Raw genomic sequence first — 21131 nt, forward strand, 5'->3', positions numbered from 1 at the left:
TCGCTCACATGCAAGCGATTGAGCGATTGAGCGATCTCAGCGACGAGCGGCAGCGACAGAGCGAAAAATTTCAAACTTGTTGGAACTGCGTCCCCCTTGCCGCTCGAGCCACCGCGACAGCTCAATAAAAGGTTTCCGTGTCGCTGCGGCAGAAATCGCGAGCGTTTTCGCTTGCATGTGGATGGCGCGCGTCACTCCCGTTTCGGTTGTCGCATCCACAGCTCTTTTCTTGGCAGCGTGTCAAGATGCTGCGCAGCGATAACGGCAGGGCGCGTTTATCTTTTTATAGCTCCTCCAGTGGCGGGGAGCAACTTGGCAGAGTGCCCGTGATGGCTTGATTGCACAAGCCTGGTTCGATTTATCACGCCGCGCTTGGAGCGGGCGTCATGATCGCAGCAGTAGACCGCGTGCTTCTGTTGATTCATACATGCAAAGATAAACGGCTCCCGCCAAAAAAAAAAAAAGCCTGTCACTTCTTAACGTCCACAGCCGCCATATCTTACGCTACGTCGCGCGTACAGCACAACGATAAGAAAGGATGACTCTCGCAAAAAAAGAAAAAAAAAAACAGAGAGAGCTGTCGCTTCTTAACGTCCGCAGGCGCCATAGCCATGTCAGCCGCCGCGCGCAAAGGGTTCGCAGCACACGCTGGAGAAAGCGTCCGACGTCTGTCTGAAAACGGGCTGAGCTGGCTTGGCGCATGCGTAGCGTGTGCTGAAGGAGAGAGATAGCTCGGCAAAAGAATGGGCACACCAACGCACATGGCTTGCAAACGTCATGTGTTGGCGCGTGGGAGACAATAACTGCAGATGCGCGCGCCTTGGGGGAATGGGTGCGGCGCTGTCCAGAACTGTCCCCTCTCATTCCTTCCGCGCGTGGCTTGAAAACGTCACGCGGCAAACGGCCAAGCGTGATGTGATCGTCTTTGGGGAAGGCACACTTTCCAGTGCGTGGTGCGGAGTTCGATATATCGAACGACCGGTGAAATTGAGTTCGATATATGACGCGGATTTCCTATACTTTTATATGGGATTTTCAAGGGGATATTCCGTGAGTTCGATATAACCAAAATTCGATATATCCGGGTTCGATATAACCGGGTTCGACTGTATTGATAATTCGATATAAAGAAATCAGCTTGAGACACCACTTGCGATCGTGAAAAATGATACCGTATTTGTCGCATTACGCAACCCACTCACATAATGAACCCGCCCCTCCACTTTGTACCAGAATCTGGGGAAAAAAGAAAAAAAAAATCCCCTTAAGGCCGGTTCACATGCATGCCATTGAGCGAACTTGGCGACGAGCGGAAGTGGCAGAGCGAGATATTTCCAACTTGTGGAACTGTGTCGCTCGAGTCGACGCAACAGCTCAAAACAGGTTTTGTGTCGCTGCGGCAGAAATCTGGAGCGTTTTCACTTGCTCATTTATTGGCAGCACACCAAAATGCTACACAAATTGCAAAATGTTTATCTTTTGACTACTTCTGATAGCTCATGCGGTAGCGGGGAGCGAACTTAGCAGAGTGCCCGTGATGGCTTGATTGCACAAGCCTGGTTTGATTTATCACGCCGCACTTTGGGCGGGCGTAGTCCACTGCCACAAAATCATTGAAAAGCTTGATAAATGCCATTTGAAGCGAACAATGCGAAAAGCCGGTCATGATCGCAGGTGACCACGTGCTTTCGTTTATTCATAGATGCAAGAACGGACAACTCTCGCAAAAAAAAAATAAAAAGTTGCCGCTTCTTAACGTCCGCAGTCGCCATTGCTTACTACGCCGTACATTCGGCATGACAAAGATGGACGACAGTCGCTAAAGAGAGAAAAAAAAAATATGCCACTTTTAAGCATCCGCATAGCCACACGTTCAGCACGACAAGGATGGACGACTATCACAAAAATATTTAAAATTTGCCATTTCTTAGTGTTCGCAGCCGCCCTAGCTTAGGCACGTTCAGCGCGACGACATAAGACGCGCGCGCATCGCCTCTCAGCTGCCGCGTGCTGAGGGTTCATAACACACACTCGAGAAAGCGTCCGACGTTCTGTCTGCCACGGTCCGAGCTGGCTTGTCCGCGCATACGTAGTTCATGCTGCTGGGAACAAAGACCAGGAAAGGAAGGAGAGATAAAACTCGCAGAAAAGTGGGCACGCCCCTTGCGCTTCGCTCCCTCTTGTTCCTTCACACACATGGCTTGCAAACGTTGTGCTGGCATGTGGCAAACAATCACCGCAGTTGCGCTCTCCTTTGGAGAAAAGGGGCAGCGCTGCTCAGTTCTCTCTCATTCCTTCTGTGCGTGGCTTGAAGACGTGAGGCAAACGGCCAAGGGTGATGCAATCGTCTTTGGGGAAGGCGCACCTTCCAGTGCGTGGTGCGGAGTTCGATATATTGAACGGCCGGTGAAATTGAGTTCGATATATGACACAGTTTTCATATACTTTTACATGGAATTTTCAAGGGAATATTTTGTGAGTTCAATATAACCAAAATTTGAATTATCCAGGTTCGATATATCTGGGTTCGACTGTAGTCCAGACTCCAACGCCCTACCGCGCCCATTGAGCATAGTTAGCCCGCTAACGATGACTTCGCATGCCGATTTTGAACGCTTCCGCGTGTCTCATGGACACTCTATAATATCTAGTATGCAGTCTGATAACCGAAGTTTCGATTTTGATGCTGTTTACATTTTTCCCGCGAAGCGGCTACAGTTGAATCCCGCTATAACGAAATTCACGGTGCACGAAAAAAAATTCGTTCTCGCGGAACTTCGTTATCGCAAAAATTTGACGTGAAACGCAGAAAGAATTGCCCAAGCAGCAGCAAAGGCGTTTAATGCCAAAAATCTGTAAGCTTGGTTTGCTTACGCTTCACGGCGAGCAACGCCGTCACGCGATTTTCGCACTCGGTCAGCAAACCCATTGCAACATCGTCGTCTCGGACAGCAACGAAATTCCTGATGACATCAAAAGCGTCCATCACCTGTACGGCGGTTGCCGCAGCCGGCGCTTCCTGTACGTCGTCGTCTTCTTCATCGGAAGAGTCCTTATCATTCCGGGCAGCTTTTATGATCTGCTCATCACTCACATCTTCGTGAACAACAACACAAGCATCAGCGCCGATGTATTCGTCGAGCTGGAGATTAGGCGGCACGGTTCCTATTTCTCCCAGCGTTTTCCAGGCGGCCGCGATCCCCGGAGCCGGTGACGCCTCTTCGTCGTCGTCTGTAACGCCTGGTGTTAGGCCAGCAGAGTGTACGGGTCGACCTTCGGCAAATCCGGCGTGCCTGAAACAGTTCACAATTACTGAGCGCCCCAGTGTGCTCCAGGCAGCAGACATAATCTGCAGTGCCACGTACAAGTCCACCTTCGTGTCTCGGCCGGTTTCAGTGTTAAAAAGCAGCCGCTGAATTAACCTCCCGCGGTAAGCGCGCTTCAGGCTAAGAATCACGCCCTGATCGAGAGGCTGTAAGACAGACGTGCAATTGGGAGGGAAAAACCTCAGCTCCGTGTTAGTGAGCTTGACTTCGTCGGAGTGATGCGCTGAACAATTGTCCAAAAGCAAGCAAACTTTACGGCCCTGCCGCTTCATGTCGCGGTCGAATGCCATCATCCACTCGGTGAAAATAGCGCGGGTCATCCATGACTTGTTGTTCGCCTTGTACTGCACAGGTAGGCTACGAGTTCCCTTAAAACAGCGCGGCTTGGCACTTTTGCCTATGACTAACGGCGGACGCTTGTCCGAGCCATCCATGTTTGTGCAAAGCAGCACTGTGATGCGTTTTTTGCTGTGTTTGCCGCCGTGACAGCGCTGCCCCTTGAAGTCGAGCGTCCTAGCCGGCAACATCTCGTAGAATAGCCCGGTCTCGTGGGCGTTGTAAATGTCTGCAGGCGCGAAGTTGCTTAAAATTCCGGCCATGTTACTCGCCTTCCAAGCAGCTGCTCCGTCCACGTCTGCTGACATTGACTCGCCGCACAACACTTTTCCAACGATGTTATGGCGGGCCTTGAAACGGTTTAGCCAGCCAATGCTGGCTTTAAAATCATCAATGCCAAGTAGGCATGCATAGTTCAAGGCTTTCTGCTGGACGATGCTTCCGGACAGGGGGACGTTGCTGGCTCGTGCTTCCACAAACCACGCATGCACTGCTTTGTCCAACTCTTCATGGAGGGGCCGCGTCACCTTTTTGTGCTTCGAGGATGTGCCTGAAGCAAGTGCCATTCTCACGCTGTCCTTATTGCCTAGAATCGTTGACAGCGAACTTGCAGGAATTCCGAAGTCTTCAGCAATTGCCGCTTTCTTCCTTCCGCTTTCTGCTTGGGCGATTATTTGAGCTTTTTGCTCAAGGGAAAGAGTTTTGCGTTTTTTCACTTGCGTTGCCATCGTGTCCTGCGGATGAAAACTCGTCGTTGTCGAAGAGAAAGGCAGCGAGTGAACAACGCGACCACGACACAAAGCCAAAATGGCGGAACTGCAATCACGTGATTTCATGCTTAATGTGGCTTTGGATTTGACTTGGACTTCTCGCCAATAAAACTAGTTTCGGTTTCGATTTTGAACGCGAAAATTTCGTTGAAGCGGAAATGCTCTGCAAAAATGGTTCGTTGTGCAGAGAAATTTAGGCCATTAATTCTTATAGGATACTCGCGGGGAATAAAAAATTATTCGTTGTCGCGGAAATTTCGTTGTGGCGGTATTCGTTGTGGCGGGATTCAACTGTATTTTTGAGTGCGTTCCGAACACGCGGCAGAGTCGCAGTCGCATGCGAGAATGGCGGCACTTCAAAACATCGCAAATCTGACAACTATGCACTGTCTACGATCGAATTTATCGATGACCCAAGCAGAAGCGACTCTTAAGATGCTGCCAATTACCGTCACAATTCAGTTCCGACCCCGCTGACGACGGAAATCAGCCTGGAACACCGGCAGCCACACTCCGGCCTGCTAACGATGTGTTCGCGATCAAATTTTAAACCTTTCCGCATCACTCACGGACACGCTACGCCATCTGGCATGTAGTCGGGTAACTGAAGCTTAGGTTTATTGCTGTACATTTTTTTCCCGCGAGGTGGCTATTTTTGAACGCGCTCAGAGCATGCGGCAGTGTCGGAGTCGCATGCGAGAATGGCTGCATCCACATCGACGACGCATGCTTTGAAATGTCGCAAATCTCATGATTCCGCACTCTGTACGACTGATTTTATCGACTACCCAAGCAGCAGTGACTCTGAAGATGCTGCCTTATCGTCAGAATTCAGTTCCGACCCCGATGACGATGGAAACCAGCCCAGAACACCGGCGGCCACTTTGTTGGCGTGCTTTGCATGCGTCTGGGACCGCTCTCGATATTTTGTTTGCGCTGTTGGGGTCATTTATCTCATTCCCAGGGTATCAACATCATTTGGGCACGATATCTTGCCTCCCGCAAAACAGGGAGTGGCATTCTGCCCAAGAAGAGAACCGGGCATCCGTTTCGGCATGGCACTCTGCAGCGGCTCTTGTAGGTTGCTCATTATGCCTCAAGAACACTATTCCATACTGCACTTTTGTTTTTCACAGGGAGTGGCCTTTATAATGCTCTGCATTTTGTATATCTCGAAACATTTTTTAAGTTTTTGTGGTTGCGAAGTACATTTCATAAAGTTTTGTTCAATGTTTTTCTAGAATCTGGTTTTTGGGAAATTATATTGTGTATTACAACCCACAACTTCCTATTCAAAGTTGTATGCCTTAAAAGCAAATCTATTTAGCTTTCTTTTTGTGTATTGTACAAAAATTTTAGACAATATAGCTTTTACAGGAAAGAAAATCTACTGAAACCTACAGAAAACAGCCATTTTGCTCACAGAAGGGAAAGAGTTAGTGAGGCTTGCTTTGGTTAGTGGGGCACTTGTCCGACCCATCCTTATTTGTGTACAGCAGCACTTCACTCTTTCCTTGCTGTGCTTTAAAGTCTAGCATCCTCGCTGGCAGCATCTCGTAAAAGTGGCTCGTCTCATCTGTGTTATAAATATGGGATGGCACGTAGCTGCTTATTTCAGCCACATTGTCCACCACCCATGCTGATGCACTGTCAGTGTCCGTGGAAGTTTCTTCCCCGCACAACTTTTCCCACAATGTTTTCCCACACTTTGAAGTGATTGAGCCAACCTGTGCTGACCTTAAGTCATCCAGGCCTAGCAAATATGCATAATTGGAGGGCCTTCTATTGAACAATGCTGCCGCTAAGAGGGATGTTCTTGGCTTGCGTGTTGACGAACCAGCCTTGTCAAGCTTCTCTTAAGTTGGCTGCGTCACCTTCTTATGCTGAGCTGAAGTGTCTGACACAATGTCTTTACTCTCCAGTATCATTGACAACGAACTCAGCGCGATGCCAAAATCTGCAGCAATACTCGCCTTCTTCCTGCTGGCTCCTTCGGCGATAAAATGCGCTTTTTCTTCTAGCAAAAGAAACATCCTCTTCCTCTTGGCAGTGACATCCTAGGAAGTTAGCAGCAACTAGCAGAGGGACAAGACCACGCAATATGATGCACACATGAATAACAGACACGTAACGAAAAAATGACTGTACAGATTAGGCTTCTTCCTGCACTGACCAGTCTTACCATAATGCCAGCCCGCCACTTTTTTTTTCTGACAGTGTGCGAAGCTCTGCCCACGAGTCTGCAGCCTGTCTGAAACGCACCTAATTCCTAGCACACAACACTGCCGAAGACTCTAGCAGACATCATATTCACACACAAAAGGATTTTACACGTGCTTTCGTGCGGCCCCTCTTCACTTCTCCCGACTGTGGAGGCTGTTGATGGCACCGGCTGGCCGCCAACAGCCGCAAATGCTTTCCAGCCAGCACTGCTCACACGTAATCAAGACCTGTTTTCTTGCTTGACAGGAAACCATGAGCTCTGTGACCGCGAGCTGCATCTATTAAAGAAGCCCAGCAAAGGCAACGACGGACTCATTTTTGGCACGGAGAACAGAGTTAGCCAATGGGTGGGGCATGGCGTCACGTGTCTGCGATGCAAAGAAATGAACGACAGGAACGGGAAAGTCTCTCTTCAGCACCCAACTTCTGAAGGAAGACGAGACGGTGGGGCCGCTCACCCGTGAAAATTTGCAAAAAAGTTCGTAGACGCGAACACGTGCTTGCAAAGTACTTCACTTCTCTAGTGATTAGCATCTCAAAAATGAAGTAAAGAAGCTGAAGAATGAAAAGGCTACCCTTGAGTGCCATCTCTCCTTTTGGAAGGCACTACCCACCAGCACTTGAGAATTTGTCAACAGAGGCATAGGATCAAAAAGTATATGCACAAGGTAGAGAACAGAAATATGTTGATCATTGATGTAAGTTTTAATGTAGTGACACAGTTGAGTGTTAAGTGGTAGACTCCACATTTGAATCTGTGAAGTCAACATAGGCAGAAACTTTAGATCAAGCATGTTCATTTGTGAAGTGCACAAGCAAGCATTCCATTTGCTGCTAGTGTATTTCTAATTGTTCCTTAGGTCAGCATGTCACGTGTAATTCTAAACATCACATTTTTTTACATTTTTTGACAGTTTGGCTTGCTTTGTCAGAAGTGTGTGAATAGTCGGAAAAGCATTTAATTTTGTATGCGAAGGAACCAGATTTGCAATGTTATGTATCGGGAATAGAAAACTGCAATCATCAAAGGCAGTTAGCCTAGGAAACGTGCTCTAAAACGTAATTAGATTTTTTTCAAAGCTCTCTGCATTGCTGCAAAGCTGCTCCAAAATGGCATTATATTACTGCTCCCTGGGCTGTTCCAAAATGTTGCAGCCAGCTTCCGCCCCTGTATACGTGTTAGAAATGTGTATTTGTATAGGTGGGCAGAGCTACCTTTATAGACCATTTTAGTTTTGATGCCTGGGCGCAGCCATTTTCATTTTATAGTGGCGCCCCGTATGAGCCAAACAGGGAAAGTCCGTGTCGATTCTACCCGACGCCATCTTGGGCTGTGCGTGTGCCGTTGGTGCTGTGGTAGCGGCAGTCTACAAAGGCTACTGTATGCTGCTCATGGAACCTGTCCAGCATCGTGGTACTATTTTGTTTTGCTTGAAGGCTACGGCAAACCATACCATCCGTTTTGCATAGCGGAAGCTGTTATCACTAGCAGTAGCGGCCATGGAGACTACGAAGGACTGAGCTCCGTTTCAGTAGGCCGAACTTTCATTATGATGAGAGTCACATTTAACTACGACGATGTCTCTGTTTTCGGTTATATTTCACAATTCTAATAATAACTGTAGACATAAGCGCAAAGCGAGTGAACCGTACCGACAGGCTTTGAACGCGGGATTCATACAAAAGATGCTTTCCAATTATCACCGCTCTAACTGCGACCAATTTCATGTCTTGTATCTTTCTTCGACAGTGCCTATTCGATATTACGCTGCCTTCGTATCCCATTAAAGGATTTGAGGCTTGCTGTACAGTCGAACCCGGTTATATCGAACCTGGATATATCGAATTTTGGTTATATCGAACTCACGGAATATCCCCTTGAAAATCCCATGTAAAAGTATAGGAAATCCGCGTCATATATCGAACTCAATTTCACCGGTTGTTCGATATATCGAACTCCGCACCACGCACTGGAAAGTGTGCCTTCCCCAAAGAGGATCGCATCACCCTTGGCCGTTTGCCGCGTGACGTTTTCAAGCCACGCGCGGAAGGAATGAGAGAAGACAGTTCGGTGACGGCTGGTCTGGGCAGCACCGCGCCCATTCCCCAAAGGCGCGCGCATCTGCAGTTATCGTTTCCCACACACTAGCACATGACGTTCGCAAGCCATGTGCATGGGTGTGCCCATTCTTTTGCCAAGCTATCTGTCTCCTTCAGCACGTGCTACGCATGTGCCAAGCCAGCTCAGCCCGCACGGTGGCTGACGTGGCTATGGCGCCTGCGGACGTTAAGAAGCGGCAGATCTCTCTCTCTCTTTTTTTTGAGAGTTATTTATTCTTATTGTGCTGTACATGCGGCAGAGAGTGAGATATGGCGGCTGCCGACGTGAAGAAGCGGCAGGGTTTTTTTTTTTTTTTTTTTTTTTTTTTTTTTTTTTTTTTTGCGGGAGTCGTTTATTTATGCGTGTATGATCAATAAAAGCACGCGGTCAGCTGCGATCATGACGCCCGCCCCAAGCGTGGCGTGATAAATCGAACCAGGCTTGTGCAATCAAACCATCACGGGCAATCTGCCAAGTTCACTCCCCGCCACCAGAGGAGCTGTCAAAAGATAACTGCCCCATGACGTTATCACAGCACAGCATCTTGGCATGCTGCCAAGAAATGAGCTGTGGATGAGACGACCGAAACGGAGTGGCGCGCGCCATCGACATGCAAGCGAAAACTCTCGAGATTTCTGCCGCGGCGACACAGAAACCTTGTTTTGAGCTGCTGCGGTGGCTCGAGCGGCGAGAGGGACGCAGTTCCAACAAGTTGGAAATTTTTCGCTCTGTCACTGCCGCTTGTTGCTGAGATCGCTCAATCGCTTGCATGTGAGCGAACTGGCTTTAACACTTTTTTCTTTTATTTCAAATTCTCTGGTGCAGAAGTGAAGGGTGGGTTCACTATGCGAGTGGGTTGATTACACGACAAATGTGGTATCGTTTTTTCGCATCGTAAGTACCGTCACAAGCAGATTTCTGGATATCGATATATCGAACTATTTTGCGATCCCCTTCGAGTTCGATATACAGTAAAACCTAGTTAAGCCGTTGTTGGCCGGAACTCTGAAAAAGTATGTAATCAACGGTACTATGGCTTAACAGGAGTAGCGTAAAATTACCCACTTACCTGCCAAAAAACAAACGGAAACGGGCAGTAGGTTGAAAATAAAAAACTCGCCTTTATTTTTCACTACAAAAGTCGGTAATCTTTTGTCGGTGCTCTAGCAACGAGAACAGCAGCTTCAAACTCATTCAGGCCGCGAGCCAGCTTTTCGGCCAGTCCCTTTTTTTTTTTCGGCGAACAGCCGCATGACGCTCACAGTGCGCAGCTTCTGCCACTGTTGGGCCCAGGTCATCCACACTTTCTACCCCGCCGGGGTGGCGCAATGGTTACGGCGCTCAACTACTGTTCCCACGGACGCGGGATTGAATCCCAGCCTCGGCGGCCGCTTTTCGATGGAGGTGAAAAGCAAGGCGCCCGTGTGCTGTGCAATGTTAGCGCACGTTAAAGAACCCCAGGTGGTCGAAATTTCCGGAGTCCTCCACTTCGGCGTCTCTCATAGCCTGAGTTGCTTTGGGACGTTAAGCCCCACTAACCATCTTCCACACTTTCTGTGTCGTCATCGTCACTGTCAGTTGGAGCCACTTCCGCCACCCACTGAGGCAACGATGGCTTCATCCGACATGTCTGGCCAAGTTTCCACTTCGTTGTCGAAGTCATTGAATTCAGAGAAGGTAATGCCTTCTGAAGAACCTTCCCTCTCAAGTACTTCGGTCAGCAGGTTCTCACATGTTTGGTCCGGGATGCCGGTGATATCGCTTGCGTTGTCTGTGTCACCCGCGCACACTTCGCGAAAACCTGCGTGCTTAAAACAGTTCAGCACGGTAGCAGACTCGACCTGCCGCCATGAGTTTTCCAGCAGGTCAATGGCGTACACCTCGCCGCATTCCAGTGTAAGCAGCATCCTGCGCAGCAGGTTCTTCCTTTAGAGCTGCTTGACAGCTCGGTCTATTCACACTTGCAACTCTCGAAGGAGACGCGACCAGCAGTCGTATGCGACCAGAGAGCAACCGATGTTCACACTTGCAAATGCGACTTGCGGGTTTCTTTCCACATCGTATCTTCCTTGACTATTCACCATATAGAGTAAAGCTAACTTACGTTCACGTCAGCTGAGCTGCTGATTGGTTTAGTGGCTTGCGATCAGCTGTCGCGCGACTGGAAATCAAGCAGTGCCCGAACGGCCTGTGGCAGTCGCTTTTCGACTGATGCGACCATTTGCGACTGTCGCTTTTCGGCCAAATTAGTTGCGCGACTGCTGCGAGTCGCAAGTGTGAACGAACCCGATGCCCTGGTCCAAGGGCTGGGCAATCACTGTGGTGTTTGGTGGCAAAAACACTAGCTTCAGCACCTTGAGGCCATCCACCGCAACATGCGCCGATGCGTTGTCAAGGATAGCAACAGCATTTCTTCCTTCCGCCTCAAAACGGCTGTCAATGAAGCGCGTATACTCTTCAAAAAGCTTCCCAGTCATCCATGCCTTGGTGTTATTCTTATAAAGGACTCCTGGTGGCAGTGGGGCACTTTTAAAGCACCTTCTTGGCTGACTTGCCAATGACGAGAAGTGGCAACTTCTCGCTTCCAGACATATTTCATGTGAATGCAACTGAAATGCAGTCCTTGGCATGCTTGCCGCCGGTGCAAAATTCTCCCTTGAACACAAGCGTTCTACTCAGCAGCAGCTTGAAGAAAAGCGCACACTCATCGAGGTTAAATATGTCGTCAGTCGCATAGTCTTCCAAAATTCGTTCAAGCTGGCCATTCCTCCAATCTTCTGCGCCTTCAGTGTCAGCCGCGGCTCCTTCTCCAGCTACGGTCTTCGTGCTTATTCCGTGCCTTGCTTTGAATCTGGCTAGCCAGCCATTGCTGCTCACGAAGTTGTCATGGTTGAGCTGCGAGGCGAAAACCAAGGCTTTCTCAACGAGGAGAGGTCCGCTAACTGGTAGGTTTTTCGACCAAGCTGTTTTCAGCCATCGCATTAGCGCCTTCTCCACATCCGGAAATGTTGATCCTCATACTCAACATCTCTTCGCAGTCGCGGCAGCACTGCCGAGTAGCTTTTCTCTGGCATTCCAAATGCCACACACAGTAGTTAGCGGCAAATCTCTTTCATGTGCCAGCACAGATTTTTTTGCCCCTCTCTTGATGGCACGGACAATCTCCACCTTGTCATTTATAATAAGCACCCGATGTTTCTGTCCGAGCTTTGGCATCATGCAGACGAATAAACTCGTGACGCACACTGCTCAAAGTCACCTTGTCACACGTGTGAAAGAAAGTGAACCAAGGCCTAGGCGTGCAAGGGGCACGGAGCAAGAAGGGGCGGTCGCTCGGACTGGTTCAAAATAGGGCCCGCTAGGGGCAGGGCGGAGTATGTGGATGACTCCGTGATCGGCTCGGCGGCACGGCGCTCGGAGGCCACAGTTAGTTTATGGCTTGGATTGGCACGATCTCCACAAGATGGCGCTAGCTGTATTATCATCATTGCAGCTGCATTTGGTAAACTTGGCTCCGATTTGTCATTGGCTATGTAGCTTGCTGTCGCATCGGTCGTGTTTATGGAGGTTTGTCACACCGCTAGCCATTCTTTTGTAAAGCGGCACCACCGCCGTGATTTGTACGACGAAAAGTGAAAATGGAACGTGCTGACCGATACGTCCGCGATAAGCTGGTACTGTTATGCAGATGTGAAATGCATTATATTGAATAGGCACTGAGTCCAGGACTTGACTTTACTACTTTTAAAACGAAACTACTGTTAAAGCGGGTACGTTTTAACGAGGTTTTACTGTATCCGGGTTCGACTGTACATGGGCAGCATGCACCATGATCACAATGCTAACCGCTGCTATCTCAAATCAAGCTTGGCGAGTTTTGGTGTTTCTGGCACGCCTGAGCCAGAGTGCGAAGAGCATATGATGGAGCTGGCTCGCTTCAACTACTTTTTTTTTACGTTAAATTATTTTTCAAGAACCACACATAAAACAAGCTGTATCTAGAGTACTGCCCGATGGTGTTCTTCTTCACCCTCCGAGTATGCACGGAAACAGTGCAGCCTTTGCAGCATTGCAGTCTTTGCAGCATTGAACTGAACGTCGAAAAACGTGCGGTCTCAGCTGCACTATTGAAGTAACCGACAAGTTCCAAACACAGCAGCGGATGCCGCGAGCTTACCAAAGCGCGCCGCTCACTGTCGCGGTGGATGACACTCTCGCTGTGCGCTACTCCCTAGTCGTCGCTAAGTCTAAATTGATTCACGTCGAAGGCACATTGGATGGGGCTAGAGTAAATGGTCTGTCATACAATCCTGTTGTCTCATGTAATAATAAAAAAAAAGATATGTTTAATTTCGCCGACGATTCAGTATAGCGTAGCCAACGCAAAAGCAAACGAGCCACGTCTTGGCGGCGGCAGCTGCCTGTGAGCAGAAAGAAAACTTGCTTGTATTGCAGTTATCACTCCTTTCAACAACATCGTACGGGTCAACACTCATCAAGTAAGATTTGTTTTTAGCAGTAGTCTTATTATTTAAAGAAATAACTAATTTTAGCACGCTCTTTCGACGCTGGCGCACAGGGTGCACCGTATTGTTGACGCGCGGCTTGCGGGAGGCACGGCCAGCGCAGCTTACATGTCTACGGCGGTGGGGAAGTGAAATGGGTATATTATTCGAGAGTCCGTCGTTGATACAAAGTCTGTCCGGTTTGCAGAAAACGTCCATAGTTGATTTAATCGAGGATCTACTGGAAAGCGGTGAAGGAAAAGCATGTAAGCCGCACTCGGACTGTCGTCGCATGCTTCCCGCATACGCTCTCGGCAATCAGTCTTCGATTTCTTTGAATATTTGTGCCGTTCGCTATCACGTATTGCTGTCCCAATGACGTTACCACCAAGAATGGCACTAATGAAGGTATTTAAGTCTTTTAAACGGCAAAGTACTGAACAGCAAGGCTGCTCTTCCATTCATAAAGTGTGAGAATGCACAGCCCACTTGGTACTGGCAACAGTGGGCCGGCGCAATGAACCTGGTTGGAGAGTATTTTCCTTCTCTCAGGCTTGCTTTCGGTAAAACAGTCCATACTGGCAAAAAAAAAAACTATGCTGCATGACTCTTACTATTAGTGTAGCCAGTAAGGTAAAAAAAAAAAGGAATAACCGTAAAGCGAACAGACACCACAATTCACTTTGTATGTTTATCTGTTGTCCTTTATTTTGGCATTTGCACCTGCAGTGGAACTTGTTTTGTCAACAGGCCCAGCTTCATTTTCTGTCTCTGGCTTTAGCCTCAAGGACCGCTTCTGGGCCACTTCTATTTTGTTTAAATTGCTGGATTGATTGATTGATTGATTGATTGATTGATTGATTGATTGATTGATTGATTGAATGAATGAATCAATCAATTTACTTGAGAAAAATAGTACAGGGCATTTGTGTCACAGCATCTGGATCCCTGGCTAAAAACTAGTTGGGATCCATGCAAGAAATTTTTTGTGAATAATTTGCAGGCAGGTGGAATCATAAGCCGCTTGTGCTTTTGCCGCTTTCCTGCAAAATTATGTATGGGGTATCATGTTAAGCAGAGGACCTTATTTTGTGTGATGTGCAGAAGGCGGACAGCGACCTGGCATACAGCCTGCAGGCTGCCAAGACACGGCAGCGTATCAAAGAGGAGCAGATGCAAGTGCAGGTGATCGAGCGGTCCCAGGAAATTCAAGTGCAGGAGCAGGAGATCATGCGCCGCGAGAAAGAGCTCGAGGCTACCGTCCGTAGGCCTGCTGAGGCTGAGAAGTACCGCCTCGAAAAGATGGCAGAGGCTAACCGCAACCGCGTCATCATGGAGGCTGAAGCTGAGGCTGAAGCCATTCGTGTGAGTTTTCACACTTTCCTCTGCATCGCTTCTGACCTCGTATCTAATACCTGTGGTGCCCATGAAAGCTCTTGATGTGCTTGCATTTGTGAGCAAAAGAAATTATTCTAGTACCAGAGGCCTTTTTTGTAACAGGTGGCAGATTTAGTTTGGGTATATTTTTTGATAATGCTTTAATCTCATTTTGTTAAAATATGCGCAAACAATTTTATTGCGGTTTCTTAAGGTGCTTAGGAAAGTGAAGTTTTAACTGCACTACTATTGACATCGGAAAGGGCACTCTTTTTAACATGCACCATGCACACACAGCATTATCCTGTACAGTAAAACCCCATCAATATGTAATTGGCGGGGACGTGGCAAAAGTATGTACTATTCGGCAGTACACAAATTTGCCATTACTCACCCTCCAAAAGTGAAGAAAAAAACTAGGCACTGTAAATTTCCCGTGAATACACGTACGTGCACTTTATTCCCGTCCTGCAGACCAGAAGTCGGTCATTTTCAGTTGCTGCCGTGGCGGTCGCGTGGCGACAACAGCCATCTCAAAATCACCGAGACCGTGAGCATAAGGCCCATCTTCTCAGCGAACACTCTCATAGCAGGTAATGCCTGAACGGCTTCCGTCACAGTAAGGCCTGAATCGGCTCTTTCCAAGTCATCGCCGCTGCCCTCTTACGCGATATCCTCATCGCTTTGAGAAGGGCCATAGTGCTGCCTGTTCACACACACACTTACGCAACAACCGCTTCGCAAAGCACCACAGCTCAATACAGACGATGCAATCACCGGTTGCATCGTTTAATAATTCGTCTTCTCTTCTTTTTGCTGTCGTTTACATGTGATGAAAGCATGTTATCATATTCGAAACAAAGCAGACTACCGCATTCAAACGGTCAACGTAATTCGCTTTTGTCGGCCTCTGGGATCCCTTGCGCGTCCCGTGATTTGTAATTGCGAGCCTCGGCCGTTTCGGCTGTGGCGATGATACTTGTACTGCTGTTCTTCCTCTTTACTACCTTATAACAGTTGCCCTGCCGGGTTGGTGCAGTGGTAAGACGCTCTACTACTGTACCGGAGTACCCGGGTTCGAACCCAACCTCGGCGACTGCGTTTCGATGGAGGCGAAACGAAGAGACATCCGTGTGCTGTGCGATGTCAGCGCACGTTAAAGATCCCCAGGTGGTCGAAATTACTCCGTAGCCCTCCACTACGGCTCCTCTTTCTCTCTGTCTACTTTCACTCCCACCTTTCTTCCCTTACGGCATGGTTCAGGTGTCCACAGCAAACAAGTGAGACAGTTACCGCGCCTTTCCTTTCCTATAAATCAATCAGCTTTTTTTTCTTATAACAGCTTCGTTATCAGAAAGAGTGGCTTTTTTGTAACCAGTAACTGGCATTCTATCGGTGCAAGCCCACTTCATTTCTCTCTTTAGTGTTCCTTTAACCAACACCTACCCTCCGCTACCCACATTCCTATCTTTCCCTACTCCGGCAGTCCTAACGAGCTTCTTGATGCCCCCCATAACAGAGGCGGAAGTTAGACATGCCCTCGTGACCCTAAAAGCAACATCAGCATCTGGCCCGGACCAGGTTACCAATAAAATCCTCCGAAACCTAGATATTTTCTCTGTCCAGGCTCTCACTGAATATTTCAACCACTGCTTCGGCATTGGAACCCTCCCACCCACATGTAAGACTGCCAAGGTCATATACCCTATACACGCATGTAATGGCCGGACTTTTTTTTCCGAGATTGGGGTGAAAATCAGGGGGTGCGGCGATTACATGAGAAAAAAGACAGCGAAAAAAATTATTTGCGGTGGTACCTGCCTTGTCAAAAAACTCCTCGTCCTCCTCCGTTAAACTCATTGGGATTTCAGGCTCGTCTCGTGTCCACAACATCACTCCTCGTCGTCGTCCTCCTCCTCCTCCGAACTCATCGGGACTTGAGTCTTCAGCGAGTCAACTTCCGGAAACATGCTGTGCTTCCTTCGGAAAGCGCGCCTCTGAACATTTGTTTTCCTGAGGGCATCTTCTTGGGAGCACCATCGCCGTACACATTTTTCGTCAACGCCGAACTTTCGTCCAGCCGCTCTTTTTCCTTCTTCTTTCGCGTAGTGAATCACTTTCAGCTTAAAGTGAGCGGTATAACTAACGTATTTTCCCATCAAGGAAAAAAAAAATCTTCAGCTCACGAGCGCAGAACAAATCAGGGCAGCGATGCGTTCAGATTGCGAGCTCGCACGTGATATGCTTCAGGCGATCGAGGAAATGGCTGTAAAACAGAGGAGCGAACAGACTTGGATTGGATTGGATTTGCTGGCCTCACCCTTTGTAACGGGCGGGCATCGCTGCGGCTAGGAGCGCCCCCTTTGTAACGGAGGTGGTGGCTGCTGCCCCCATGCTGACTTTTTTTCTCCTCAAATATTCTGTTCTTAATTCTTGTTGGCAATTCTACTTCTAACCTTACGCTTCATTTGCTTTCACCTGATTTTTGGGCCCCATCTGGCAGCAGTAACCACAAAACGTTCCGTATTTCTTGCACCGCACAGTAGACTGCACTGCCCAACTTCCTGAAACTCATGGTGCGGCCTTTACTCGGGAAATTTTTTAAGTTTTTTTCCCAATTTTCTTTCTAAAGTTCGGGGTGCGGCCATTACACGCGTGCGGCCATTACACGCGTGTATACGGTATTCATTCTCAAACCTAACAAAAAATCTATCTTGACAATTTCTGGCCTGTTTCAGTCGCCTCCTGCATTGGCAAAACATTTAAGCATGTTATACTCACGCATCTTGCCAGACACCAGGAGGACAATCGCTTTTATCCCCTTCAAATGGTTGGCTTCCGTTAGTTTCTTTCATGCCAAGATGTCGTGCTCAGTCTTAAGCATGACATTCTTGTCCCTGATGGCAGCATGGATACAGAAGCCATTCTAGGTCTCTGCCTACATGGCGCATTGAATAACGTGGCCCATGCCGCTATATATCCTGGCCTCAACCACATTTCATGTGGCATCAAAGCATACTCCTACATCAGCAGCTTCCTCTCGTCTCATACCACTAGCCTCGTATTTGGTCCTGAGCACTCCCCCTCCTACATCCTGGGAAATTTCCGCACTCCCCAAAACTCGGTCCTTTCTCTTTTCCTGTTGAACTTGGCTATGTTACCTATACCTACTTCATTTCGTTCTATCCCCTCCCTCAATTTCTCCTTCTATACCGATGACGTTACTCTCTTGGTAACTGGCAGTTATGATGGTCACATCGAAGACACCTTACATACAGCTACAAGCATAGTAGTAAAACACGCTGCCGCTATAAAACCTACACTGTGCCGCTAAAAAATGTGAACTCCTGCTGCTTCCCTCCCATCGCTGTTATCGACACTCTCCTTCTATAGAGTTAAACCTGGTTATAACAAAATTGCAAAATGTCCATGATTTTTTGTTACATCCAGGTTTTCGTTACACGCAGTTTTCGCATGAAGACCCAAAAGGACAATGTACAACGAAAACCAGATTGAGAATTGATGTAAGGGAAAGAACCTTGGAAGTGTTTACAGTTAGTCAGAATTAGTCGAAGTCATAGAAGCAGTGAAATGTTTCGCGATCGCGCTGATAGCGTGGCGTGACTGCGGCGGCACCCCCCTCCCTCCTCTGTGGCTTGCGCAACGCGTCTACAAGGGAGCAGGGAAATGAGGTGGAGGAGGAATCAATCTGGGGGAGAGCATATGCGTTGGCGCCGCCGCCATGCGTGCGCTCGCCCACCATCATTGTCCCAGGAAACAGATTCAGCCTCACGTCGCCAGCACTCTGCTCTTTCCGCTACCGACGCGCGGGAGCCCGCGAGCAACGGCATGGCAGCGATGGATGTGCGCTGCTCGCCCCGAGTCTTTTTTTCTGTCATTTATAGCCGCTTTTAACCATGAACTACAGTAGTGCCATGTTCCAGCAGCAAAAGCCGCGGAGACTCTTGCGTCTGCCAGGGAGATGCGACGTCGACGCTGAAACGCAAAGCGCTGATCAACTGCGGTCGCTCGTTGCTATAGTAGGCATTCCTCTCACTTCAATTCATGTTTTGTTGTCCTGAAACTTGCGGGGTTGTGTCAAATTTCCAGTAACTCAGCACTAGCTAAAAGACAGTCGGCGCCGCGAGTTCGTTATATCGAAGTCAACTGCCGCGACATGTTCATTACATGTAGTTTTCAAATGCGTTGGGGAATTGAAAGACTTCGTAATATCGAGAAATTCGCTACATGAAGGTTTGTTATATAGGGTTTTAACTGTAACTGTTCACGTTAATGATCAAGCCATTCAACATGTTCCTCAGGTTCGGGTACTTGGTTTTTTTCATTCAAGCCAACCGATTGAACACTCATACTCTTCAAACCCTTTGTACTGCTGTTTATCACACGCTCCGCCTCATAGGACTCATGTCTAACAAGCACGGAGGCCTCCGTGAATCGGAACTCCTTCGTTGCAGGCCTTTGTACTTACCAGACTTACTACCGTACCTTCCCCTCTCCCAGGCAGAAATCGTCTCTGTGGATGTTCTTCTTTGCCGGATTCACAAATACGTCATTGGTATTCCTTGTAATGCCTCAACCGAATGTCTTCAAACCGGCATTCTGATCACCATCCCTGAAATAGCTCATATCACCTCACAGTTTGCCTGGCTTGCTCGGACCACCACTGGTCTGCATATACTTCAATTCCTATCCATAAACTTTAATTCAGTAATTGAATCCAAGCACACTATCCCCAACCAAATTCATCGACACCTGCGCATTCCGCTTTTACCTAAAAATATGCACCCTCTTCATCACACGCAACGACGTCAAAAACGGGCGGAAGCGCTTCAAAGACTACTTTTTAATGTCAAGGATGTGCTCTATGTCGAAGCGGCGGAATATTCCTCCGGTCCTTCCTGTGCCCTTTCAGCCGTAGACTCGAATGGCCACCTTAAAACTGCTGCCAGCATATACACACCCTCTTCAGAGGGGGCGGAAGAAGCAGCCCTCGCTCTTACTCTGACCATTGCTGGTATTACCACCATTGTTAGTGATTCCAAATCAGCTATCCATAATTCAGCGCTGGTCGGATATCCTATCCAGCCCTGTGTCTCCTCCTCAAATACCCTCTAACCCATTTATCACCCTTCTCTGGACCCCCGCACATGTGGACCTAGATGATAACGAGGTGGCTCACGCCTGCACCTGAGGTTTTACTGTCCGGCCGCAGGCAACAGAGTCCACCTTTGGCCACGTGGCTCCGCCTACTGTTCAAGACTGCCTTTCATGACATATGTCACTATTACCGCCTCGGTTGCCCTGGGTGTCCTCCGCCACACCGCAAAACCTCTCGTTATCGCGAGATTCTGTGGTGCCAGCTTGAGACATACATTTCCCACTCCTGCCTCCCGCCACCTCATCCACCCGGCTATCTATCCCTCCTCAGCTTGCCATTTCTGCTCTCTCAGAGCCAACCTTGACCATACTAACGGAAGGTGTGCTCACCCCCCCCACCCCACCACCACCAAAATCACTTAATATTCTTAATATTGAGCAATGGGAGGCTGCCCTGCGCAGCCCAGTGCCTGATCTTCAGGACCAGATCCTGCACTGAATTTAGAAGGTAGAGGAGGCCTATCCAGTGTAGAACCTTCCTCCTTCCCCTGCTGCTCCTTTTCCCTATGGGCTAACTGTGGAAAAACAGTAAACTTTAATCTGACGTTTCGGCCCCGAAGTTGTTACTCACCGATGCTGTTAGAAGTACTGCTGTTGTGGAGCTGGAGAAAAGTAATATGAAAGTGAGCTGTGAAGTGGTACCACTATGGCATATTTTCACCAGGATTGCCATATTTTATTTTCAAATGGCATTTTCAAGAGCTCCTTTTTCAGCTTCCTTGGAAACAGACCAGATATATGATATGATTGGTTCTGAATTTATACCTACTTCTGAATCTTGCTGAAAGCCGCATCCGCCCTTAATTCCTTGGCTTATATTTAAAGATATTACAAGCACCCTAATTCCTTGGCTTATATTTAAAGATATTACAAGCACGTTGTAATTTCTAGTTCTTGATGTCCAGCTTGTCCTGTGCTTTGTGGCACTCTATGTCCTGTTTTTGTTCAGTCAGCACATGGTGATATGGGTACTGAAAGACAGGTCTGGCCCCATCTTGTTTAAAAAGAAGTCCATCCAGGAGCTAGTGGCATGCAACAAAAATTCAACAAAGTTTGTCGGCAGGATTATGTTAGAACGAAATGAGTGATAAGAAAATGAATGGTTGCACCGGATAAAGCATAAAAAAAATCTTGCTGGGAAAAAAATTTGGTGCATGTGGATTGATTAGTTAGAGCAAATTATGTCAATCAGATATCGAAATAGTCAAGGGGGGTTATTTGACATTGTAAAGGGAGCCACGTGGTATTTACCTTCCTGCCACCTGACCTATGAAAAGACGTCAGAATAGTGACGTAGTTATGTCTACATCGAATG

General features: G+C 48.1%; 1 protein-coding gene across 1 annotated transcript in view; it reads left to right on the forward strand.

Annotated features, from left to right (window-relative positions):
• The window catches only part of Flo1 (flotillin-1), a 65955-nt gene that overhangs the window by 30966 nt on the left and 13858 nt on the right, over positions 1-21131 (forward strand). The window contains exon 8 of the mRNA XM_084588861.1: positions 14366-14626. Coding sequence (XP_084444987.1) covers positions 14366-14626 — 261 coding nt within the window. The remainder of the gene's footprint in view (positions 1-14365; positions 14627-21131) is intronic.

The sequence above is a fragment of the Amblyomma maculatum genome, chromosome 1, assembly GCF_055883805.1.
Source record: "Amblyomma maculatum isolate TAMU_Amacu chromosome 1, ASM5588380v1, whole genome shotgun sequence".
In the NCBI taxonomy this organism is placed as follows: Eukaryota; Metazoa; Arthropoda; class Arachnida; order Ixodida; family Ixodidae; genus Amblyomma; species Amblyomma maculatum.